At 42.3% G+C, this 10,813-nt stretch overlaps 1 protein-coding gene across 1 annotated transcript; it reads right to left on the bottom strand.

The window, feature by feature from the left end:
- Positions 1-1,417: 1,417 nt before the first annotated feature.
- Positions 1,418-10,286, bottom strand: fgf16 (fibroblast growth factor 16). Its single transcript, XM_079631087.1, has 3 exons — positions 9,710-10,286; positions 6,781-6,884; positions 1,418-2,939 (listed from the first exon to the last, which is right to left on the bottom strand). The coding sequence occupies exons 1-3, from the start codon at positions 10,026-10,028 to the stop codon at positions 2,694-2,696; spliced, it is 669 nt and encodes a 222-aa protein (XP_079487213.1). The 5' UTR covers positions 10,029-10,286; the 3' UTR covers positions 1,418-2,693.
- Positions 10,287-10,813: the final 527 nt, after the last annotated feature.

The raw sequence follows: 10,813 nt of genomic DNA on the forward strand, positions 1-10,813 counted from the left end.
ACAGTCAAACATTTTCTGTAAATGAGTAAACGGATGAGACCGTACTTGATGTCCATGAGCACAATAGCAGATTTCAGATGTGCTTTTTCTCGAGACAGCTGTTTTCACACCCTGCCTCTCGTACACCCCAGTCTACCCCTTCAGTCTTTCATCTGCTGTGTCTTTTCTACCGCTTGCTATTATTTTCATTTCTTTAGCAGCCAGGGTTTTTCTCCCCCCTCTTTTCCATTCGCCCCCTCAAGCCCACGTCTCCCTCCCGAGGGGAGCTTGCATTCACAGCTTGCAGAAAGCTGCCAAAAGAGAAACATTACAACTATTGCAGATGTTGAAATGTTGATCCCATCCTTGGTATGCCCAGATTAGCACTCGGCTAACTTTGCAGCACCACGCGGGCAGCTGTTCCCTCATCTGTCCCCCGATGTTAAAACCTCCTTCCGTTCACATGAATATGCAGCATACACTTCGTATCTGAAAGTATTAGAGCGTGTTGGCAGCAAGGCTAACAATTGATCATCTGAACGGAGCTGAGCCAAGGATGTTGTCAGGCGTCGGTGATGGGTGGGGTTGTGAATGTTTGTAAATCTGGATTGTTCCGTCCAAATTGTTCATTTCTGATTATAAGGGTTGACTGAAACCCTATAGAGTCCATCCAGGGCAACATCAGTGCTGGTCCAAATCTTCATGGGAGTCTTGCTGTGATTTACAAAGCATTGGATTAATAATAAACAAAACAAAAAACAATAGTTCTAGGTGTTATTGTTAATTTTGTGGTGCCAACTTTTCAACAGGTTTGACGCCCACCAATGCAACACGTTCTTTTGTATTGTTTCGCTTTCTGTAGGGCGTTGATTTATGCCTCTACAGAATGCTTAGGGAGAACTTTCCCACAGGTTTCCTGAGCCAAGAGCTGTCTTTTTACATCATCAGCTAACATCCACGTCTCTGGAGAGCCGGGTTATTCTGTGAATGCTGCTGTGATGTTCTGGAATTTACGCTGCGCTAGATAAACAACATTTCACAGATTGATCGACTCCCGCTAGTGTGCTGAACACCCCTGACATGAGGATTTTTCTGAAAGAAAGTATCAAATGTGTTGTACTTTGAAGACAACGTGAAATCAGAATTCACTCTGACAACATGTTTGTCTTTTGTAATCTTTCATCAAAACATAACTTGCTCCTCCTCTGATGAAATGCCACACACAGTTTTACTTGCAAAATAGATGACATAATAGATAGAAGTACAATGGTTTGTGAATGTCGTATCATGTTGACTTAAATCTCACTGCCTTCAGTGCCTTAAAACTTTGAGAAAAGTTGTGTTTAATAGCAAAATTTACCATTCAAGCTTGCCCTGGTTTAATGCTTAACTGAAGCTAAACTATCATAGAAGTCAAACTCAATCAGCTCAGTGTTTCTCAGATTTTAATTGGTACAGAGAATCCTTGCAAATATGGTCAATGACAATAAACAATAGCAGGACAATTTTATTGTCAGTCATTCAGATCAAATGGTTTTAGCCCTTCTGTATATTTCAGTAGAATCTACAGTTCCAATAACTTCAAGTTCATTACAAAATAGAGCCTTTGAAATAAATAAATATATTTATATATAGATTTATAATTATACTTTATATGTTGAAAATAAATATATTGTACATCTTATAAATAGGTTTGTCCATATTTACATGTCTTTCACTTACATTTTAGTAATGTTCCTGACAACCTGAACATTATAAGTCACTCTTTGTCAAATGGCCAAAGCCTCTACCGAACCCTTCAGGAAGCACCAAACATTTTCTCCGCTTGCTTTGAAAAAGTGGTTAGTTGTGTTTGCTGTTTCTACAAAATGTGTAAGGTTTGACCTCTCCCGAAGCTTCAAAAGAAGCAGACAGAAGACGTAAAGAAAATAATCTATGTGAGCCTCTCTAATGTTTTACATGAAGAAAATGGTGTTTGTTTCCATTATTATAAAGCCTTAATAGTTTTTTTCCACAATCTCACAATTTATCCGTTCAAAATTGCTATTGTTTCAGTAGAAGCTGGTCATTGTTCTTCAAAGCGTCTTTCTCCTTTTAAGTGCCCTTAAAGCTATATTTAATTTGAAAAGCTCTTGCTTTGCATTCGTCCTACAGGAAAGTCGGGGTAACTCCATCTTCTTGCTAAGTGCTGCGTCATGACCTTTCAACATGAGATCCGCCCCAGAGTTTTATCTTTACAGTCACAGGTGGTTTTACGTCCTATGCTCAGTTGCTCAATAAATTTAGTTTTAGACCATAGTTTTTTTCCAGTGAGAAAATGGCCAAAATGTGGTTCACTTTACAAAAAGTGCGGCTCACACAATGACTGTCTGAAGAAAGGTCGATTGTGTGACACATGTGATGAGGCCCTGAAGTCAACACCTCTTCCTCAAGACATCTTTTGGCTCCAGCTTTGGATGCAGGAATGTTCCCTCTTCTCTGTGGTTTAAAACCCATTAAGAAGAGGAAACGGAGCCATCCAGGACACACACGTACTGTTTATCTCAATCACCATTGGAGAGGGCCTCCTCATTTTGGACCAGAACCCAAATATAAACAGCTGTGAGGCTAGAGAAGTAGGGTCTTGTATTTCTTAATGTTCTACAGAGTCCGTCTTTCCCATCAAGCAACTCTACTACACCTCTCCAACACAGCGACTCCGATGGATGCTCTGGTCACCTGTGCTGGAACAAGTCTCTGTAAGCTTGGGGTATCTTCTCGATTTCAACAGGTCTGGGCAGGAAGTGAGTCAACTTCTGATGCTTTTTAGTCCTGCCGCCTTCTCGAGGCGAGCCGTCCTTGTTCAGAGCCACGTAATAGTATCTCCCAGTATCCGCGTGCTTGTAGAGTGTAGATGCGTACGTGTTGTACCAGTTCTCCTCGAATTGCTCACGAAACACACACTCTGCTGTCAGCTTCTTCTGCAAGGCAGCCGGAAAGAGACAAAAACATTGTTTCGATTATCTGGACATGGTCAGTTACAGTAGCATTTAGTGTTGTCAAAAAGTACCGACTTCGGTACCAAGTCGGTTTTAAAATTTTGCCGCGTTGAGCGGAATCGTCAACACCTCTGAATTGGCCATTCAGTGATGCGCAGGTCAATGTATAAACAACCCGCACCCGACCGACATTTTCAACTAACCCGCCCGCAACTCGGACCTCAAAAAAAAAGAAAGAAAATATTGTACCCGACGTTCCTGGCCCGCATTTTTTAAAAGTAGCTAGTAAATGCACATCGTAGCGTCATTGGGCCATAGACGGAGGAACTAGGGGTGCGGGTGCCGGATTTTTTCTGAATGCTGTATGATATCTCCTAGTGTTATGTAATAAAGGCTTGATTTATTCATTTATTCCGTTTCATTTTCTTAACAATTAAGATGCTGCATGTGTTTATCCAGTCTAACCGAAGTGTGCGTCTCTCCCCCGACTTTCCCAACAAAAACCCTGCCCCCTCTCAGAAAATACATAAAACTGACATTACTGAGCTATATATGTTTAAAAGTAGCCTATTAAAATGGCACAATGGCATTGCTCAGTTCAACGTGTTGGGAAATCGGCCATTTTGCCCCGCGTCAGCTTTTATTCAAAAGTTAATAACGCGCTCAACATTCAAAAGGTAAATAAGGATTTCCCACTTTCATCTCTGCCTGCAGACTGAGCTCGTGCGTCATCTTCGCGCCAGCTATTCAAACAATAAAGCGTAGGCCTATGTATTTCATAGAAAATTGCGTCTAGTACTATATAAATTACGAAGGTTTAATTGGCATCTTTATTTCAAACGACCCGTCCGACCGCGACCTGAATATCATTAAAAATATTTGTGGATGACTCGTAACCGCGGGCACCCGCTCATTTTGGATCAACCCGCGCATCACTGTGGCCATTGTGTTCACGCTCATCGGATTTGTCTGTGATTGGCTACAATGATCAACGCACAGAAGTGTTTGAAAGTGTTTTGAAAGCGGAACGGGAGCGTTTAAAAAAAGCATAAGGCGTCTATCAGAGGACTGGTCCGCTGATAGACGCCTGCTTTCAAACGCTCCCGTCTGTACCTGTGTAAGCGCTCGGTGAAGAGCGCCATTGATGTATAGTTACAACATGTTTGTGAAGCGCTGATCATTGTAGCCAATCACAGACATATCCGATGAGCGTGTGAACACAATGGGCAATCAGAGGTGTTTACGATTCCGCTCAACAGCGCCCAAAGCGTCACAATTGTTAAATTTCAGTACCGAGGCAGGTACTTTTTGACAACTCTAGTAGCATCATTGAAAAGATCCCTGATAAATAAGCTTCGCCTGTCCAGTCCTGAAGGGCCACCTGCCTACAGAGTTTAGCTTCAACCCCAATTAAACACACATGAACCAACTAATCAAGACCTTCAGGATTACTAGACACTTCCAGGCAGCAAGTTGAAGCTAAACACCACAGGAAAGATGGTTTCTTCAGGAGCAGGATTGGACACCCTTGAGCAACAAAAACTGTTTAAGACTAGGTTTAAGATGTGAATTCAAATGTAAAATTATTTTTCTGCCCTGACCCAATCAGAAAAATCCTAACCAAAACATCCTATGGTGTGATATCTAGCTGGAAATCTATGCTCTGTCCATCAAGAGTCCAGTGTAAGTGCATTTGACCACATGTTTAAGAAATAAAATGCGCCTCCCATTTCCAGACCTCCAGATGCGCTGGAAAGCATGAGGGTGTGAAGACGTGGTACTGTTTCTTTCTCACAGTGCACAGTTTACCCTTGTCACCATCGCAAAATGTGTGGAGTGGAAACTATCTTAAGGCCAGACGGCAGGTGCTCGCTGCACCAGAGAAGGGAAAGTCATTATGGGCAAGCTTTGCAGTTTACACCCAAAATCATTCTTCAAAACTGCTAACCTTTTTGTCTGCTTCCCCCATGATGCAACAAGCTCTCTCGCACAAACACGGCAGCTTGAGAGAGTCTGTGTGGGCTGCTACTACTACACCACTGACAGAAGTCCATGAGCAATGACTTCGGGTTAAGCAGGTGAACATTTGCTGGCGGACTACACTGCCGAGAACAATAGAAGACACTGGGGCTACATCATGTTTCCTGCCAAAGAACAGTCATGCAATGGGCCAGGTTCAAGTCTTGGTGTCAAGACAATACATTTAAAATTAGTTTTTAAGATAAAGTCAACTTTAAAAGTTCTGTTAAATCGTTTAAAGAGTTGGCCATGCAAGTAGAATAAGAAAGTTTTGTTGTTGTTTTTTAAAGGTAAAAATGCAAATAATGAATATATGGCTGCTTAATTTTAGAAGAGAAGTAAGGCAATTTGGAGTAAATACTGCTCCATGCACGGGATTTACCAAATGTCTTAAAGGATTAGATCACTTCAGAATTAAAATTTCCTGATAATTTACTCACCCCCCCACGTCATCCAAGATGTTCATGTTTTGTGTTTTTTTCAGTCGAAAACAAATTAAGGGGTTTTGAGGAAAAAACATATAGTGACTTCAACGGGAATCAACTGGTTAAAGGTCCAAACTGCAGTTTCAGTGCAGCTTTAAAGTCTCGACGCGATACCAGCCGAGGAATTAGGGTCTTATCTAGACAAACCATCGGTCATTTTCTAAAAAAAAATGTATTGATACACTTTTCAACCACAAATGCTCGTCTTGCACTGGATTGAAACTGCAATTCAGACCATCAATCCGTTGGTTCCCGTTGAAGTCCACTATATGGAAAAAAATCCTGGAATGTTTTCCTCAAAAACCTTAATTTCTTTTCGACTGAAGAAAGAAAGACATGAACATCTTGGATAACGTGGGGGTGAGTAAATTATAAGGAAATTTTAATTCTGAAGTGAACTACTCCTTTAATGCTAACTGTCTCCTTGATCTTACTGCGACAGAAATGGACCTGCATTTAAATCTGCGCAGTAAACCCGGGCCTGAGTCTTCAGGTGATTTGCAGAGCGATTGCATGCTGACATTCATTTACAGTCTGATTTAATGGGATGTTATCGCATTACATGTGAAGTCATCTCTTCTTGCTTTAAATAGGTTTGTTTTAACTCAGGGTCCACAGAAACTTACTGGGGCCCCCGCTTATTGTCTCTGGAAATCTGATAGCTTGTTTCTCCCGCATGCATGGCGGAGTCTGCAGAGGGGGAGGCCAGGCGCATTTTCCTATATATGGTTCTCTATGCTAGCATGCAAAAAGTCAGTCAAATCCCGCTACATGCTTTTATCTCCTGGTCTCCGTTACAATCAGCACTCCAGCAGAGAAAAGCGGGGTCCTCGCGCAACACGCAGATATGCAAGAGACCAAGAGCTCTCAGCTCGTATATCCACGATATGTGGGTGTGTATACGTTACACGCTTCATGTGTTCCTGGAAAATATGTAAATATTTTAAGTATGGAGTGAAATGAAGAGGCAGTTTTTCTTCTCTGAGATTGAACGCTCTGTCTGAGAGCTTGTTCTTATGTGGAAAGTTACAAAGACAAAATACAAGCTGAGCCACACGGGCTACAGACCTCGCTGTTACACACTGATCAGAGGTCAGGGCTTGCAGCAGTGGAAACACTGCTTGTTTTGTCTGGTTAAGTGTTTTTTTTATTGTACATCTACATCATATGGGGAACAGACTATGAGCTGGTGGGTGGGTTGCCGTTCGCTCCTCATTCCAGCTTTGACTGCATTCCTATTGAAACACTTCATAGAGCAGAACCTTCTGTTGGTGGATGTTGTTTGGAGTGTGTGTGAGCACTACAGGGGTTTGACTTACCGACCCATAGAGTTCACCTTTCTCATTCATCCCCAGATAAAGACCAGCATCCACGCCTCGTATGCTCACCAGCCCGACGGCCAGACTGATAAACTCCAGAATACCTGCCAGACAACAACACTCGTCAGACATTGACCAGACACCTTTGCAACTGCAGCACAGCTGTACGTCAACCCTGCTGTACATGCGAGAGTCTTTTAAGTAAGATGTTTCAGAGAGCTTTTCCCCAACTTAAACCAGCCTAAGGTGGTTCGCAAGTTGGCCAAGCTGGTGGTTAGCTGGTTAGCCAACTGGTCTCTCAGTCTGACGAGCTGACAAATGTCCAAAACACCACCGAAGCACACCAGCCTAACCAACCTGGCCAGGCCACCAATGCTATCACATTTGACTGGTTTATGTTTTTGCTTTTATAGTTTTCCATCAAGAATAACTGATGTTTAAACTCATCTCTACTTTGAGAATTTGGTATTTAAAGATGGCAGTTTTCTCACCTCACAAGTAAGCTTTCAGCAGACTACCATCTGAAAAATGTGGCACAATCTAAAAATAACCTAAAGGACAGGAAATTAAAGTCTTGTTACTAACACTTTGATCATAGAGCGTGTGCACAACACAAAAGTCAATAGTCTCTGAAATGTTTGGTTAAGCCGCTTGTCTTGCTTGAATTTGATTAACATCTCACTTTATTTTGACTTTTGAAATACATTTTCTTATACAAATCAATATTGTTTAGGTTATCTGCATCCACGGTGCCTTCGTGTCAATTTTCAGGATATGAGCCCAATCTTGGCCCAAACCAGCTGTTCACACGCTCTTGATTAAAGACTAAAGCAAAAACTACACCTTTGTGGCCTTTTACCACCACCTGGACCGAGTATGTTGTGATTTGGATGCCAAACGACGACACAGAAAACTCTCTGAAGCTGGGTTAAGCAGAAGCACATTTCATATGCGTTTAATCAAAGACACTGCCAGCTTGCAACATTACCGACAAACGGCTCGCATTTGCCAGAAGGATGCCAGAAACATGACCACGGACCACCCAATCCAGTAAAGCAGCTTGTCTCGGCCTAAAAACAAGCATTACCACTGGATTCCACAGTGGTCATGCTTTAATTTAGAGCTATTCCTGTTTTCTAAGCGAGGGCTGCACCTGCACAATGATTACGGATCACAGCAATGCAAAAAATTCTCGTGTCTGGGCTCTGCTATCATTTGTTTATCATTGTAATACCAAGAACTCCTTGACTGATTTATTAGTGCTGTAATTAGTAGTGTCTGTGCCTGCGTCGGCCGGGGTCCTTTGAACACGTTTTCGGAGAAAAACAGCCTCATGCTGTGAGCTTGTTTTCCACCGCAGAGGAGCACCTGCGTCCCTTGACCCTGCGCTGGAGTTCGCCGAGGGCAATTCCAGTGTAAGACTGAGATATGCTGCTCTCGTCTAGAGGCGGGTTTATGTACAGTGGTCCCAGAACAAAATATCAAAGTGTCATCTGCTCTCAAATGCTCTTCCAGCTTTTCTTGCAATAGCATTTCTGAGTCCTTTTGTAATGTTTTTTAATCGGGTGTTTTGGTGGGTTTTAGTTCACAATCTCAATTTTCGACACTGTATCTGGTTTATTATTTTAAATCTATCAAACCTCCTCTTCTGCTTTTAATGATTTGTGCCGAAAGGTTTATTGCGCTATATTTCTTTACTATAAATGACCCTTGGTTATTTTGTTATGTAATGCTCTGGCATTTTTAGGGGACACTGTATATGGGGTGCAGATTCTGACATGGGACGCGTGACCCCCTAAGCATTATCAATATTGTAAAGAAAGTTTCCAACTTGTACTCCCTAACTGCAGATCTACAGCTTCACTTGAAATCTACTCCACTGAATTCTGCCCAAGTTATGCATACAAGTTTTGTCTTGTGTATGCAAAATGACAGAAAACTCATGACAGCCAGATCTGCTAAATTTAACATTTCGAAATGTTTGTTCTTCACTTCATAGTGAAGAAGCTGTTCATTTTCAGATTCCTCATGAGGTGGAGTTTTCCTTTCCTTCACAATGACTGACAGCATTTGATTGACCGGTTGGCTGATTATTCGCTCACTGAATCACGAGGGACATGCAGCATTTTGGACATTATAAACAGGTGCAGTTATGTCACTAATTAAGTAATGTCTTGTGTAATCCAAGTTTAATTGTTATATTATTGCCATTTTTGTGTACCTTTGTGTGTGTGCACTCTAAAAATTCTGGGTTGTTTCAACCCAATTTTGGGTCAAATATGGACAAACCCAAACGTTGGGTTAAAAATGTAATGTAAAAATTTTACCCAACGGCTGGATTTGTCCATATTTATAATAGTCATAATTTTTTAGAGTGTGTGTATACTTACTTAACCATGTTTTGCCCAGGTGTACCCAGAAGTGAGCTAAACCTGACAATCTCTCAAAACCTCATTTGTAAAAACGTACGTAAAAATGTAAAAATGAAGTAAATACAGTTTTTTTTAATTGCAAAAATGCAGAAAGTTTTCAGATAGTGTTAGATTATAGTATTTATAGCTATAGCGGTGCATATAAGCAGAAGTGTGTAAATATCAGCATTATTATTTTTCCTTAATAGACACATTAAAGTGCCCTGATCTTGTCTTGCTACATGTAAACTTTCATCCTTGTTAAGTGTCAATCATCCCATTCCAAACACATGAATGTTTATTAATTTAGCTTGAGATGGCACAATGCAATTTATAAAAACTTAGAGACAATTTTACAGAACGTTTTAATCCTTCAGGACTCTCCCTAAAAATCGGAATTAACATGGCAACCGTTTCCCAGAGAGACCCAGGTATACTTTAACACACACCTATGATGCCCAAAACTGCTGACTGGCGGATGGCTGAATAGAGGAACGGATGAAGGATGGCGTTCTCACCGAATCTGCTGTGGTCCTGTCTGGTTCCGTGCACCGTCCCGTTGGGGAATATCTCCAGCTGGAAGCCGGTGCGGCAGTAGAGCTGTCTCCTGCGCAGGATGCCCTTCAGGTGGCCAAAATCCGTCAGCGATCCGCGCTGCAGTCTGCCCTCAATCAGACCCAGCCTCTCATTCAAACCATCCGACAGAGGCACGTTCCCCAACGCTGGAAAAGCCTGCAAATCCAGATCGATGCTCCCGAGAAATCCAGCCACCTCTGCCATGACGAGGAAACTTTTGGTGTGTTTAGAGAGCGGAGAGGAGAGAGACGCTCTTTTCATCTGTGATCAGACTGAACGAGTCATTTATATAGACATCCATATCCTCCCCGAGCCACGCCTGGATGACATCCCTGCTGCTTCACCTTCAGCATGTCAACGGAGAGCTTCTGCTGAGACTTTCACAACTGATGCTGGGTGTCTGTCGGAGCGCACGCGAGCCTGAAGTCTGTCCGTGCGTGCGCGTAAAACAACTCTCAGTCCGCAAACAGTCCGAAAGAGAGGAGCAGTGACAAAAGATCAAACCCTCGCAGTGCGAAAAGTTCTGCCACAGTCTGTGTGTGTGTGTGTTTCATGGCAGCACGAGCTGCGTGAGTCTGACAGAGGATCACAGCGAGTCACTAGAGGAGTTCAGGCTGCGTCTCAAACTCTCATCTGCTGCCTCTCTAGATCGCATTTCTGGCCGTCCCGCAGTTCTGGGCATCACAGGCACTTGCAGCGACTTGTAGCATAGTGAAGTGCGTACCTAGACATTACTTTGGGTATCACAGGTGCGTGCAGAAACCTGTCACAGTGTGTGAGCTGCCTACCGAAGTGTCTGCAACATTTCTGAAAATGACAGGTGGTTCCAACAGTTTGGGGCATCATAACATTTAAAACCTAGTGAACTGCCTACCTAGACAACATAATTGAATATTATGGGTGTGTACAACATTTCCTACAACCCTAACCCAGCTATTCTTTTCTTTTTTTTAGCATTACAGGCACCTTCTGAGTTAGTATGATAAGAATAAATAGCTCACACTCAAGAGGAAAAAAACACCTTGTTTTTTCCAGAGGCCCAAACT

This window comes from Phoxinus phoxinus (assembly GCF_949152265.1).
Source record: "Phoxinus phoxinus genome assembly, chromosome: 12".
Taxonomy (NCBI): domain Eukaryota; kingdom Metazoa; phylum Chordata; class Actinopteri; order Cypriniformes; family Leuciscidae; genus Phoxinus; species Phoxinus phoxinus.

Bases quoted from the DNA above. Each gene is read 5' to 3' on its own strand.
- fgf16 (XM_079631087.1), bottom strand. From the start codon at position 10,028: ATGAAAAGAGCGTCTCTCTCCTCTCCGCTCTCTAAACACACCAAAAGT. The intron at 6,885-9,709 runs GTGAGAACGCCA...GTTGTCTGGCAG, and splicing joins ACAGGACCACAGCAGATTCG to GTATTCTGGAGTTTATCAGT. The intron at 2,940-6,780 runs GTAAGTCAAACC...GCTGCCTTGCAG, and splicing joins AAGGTGAACTCTATGGGTCG to AAGAAGCTGACAGCAGAGTG.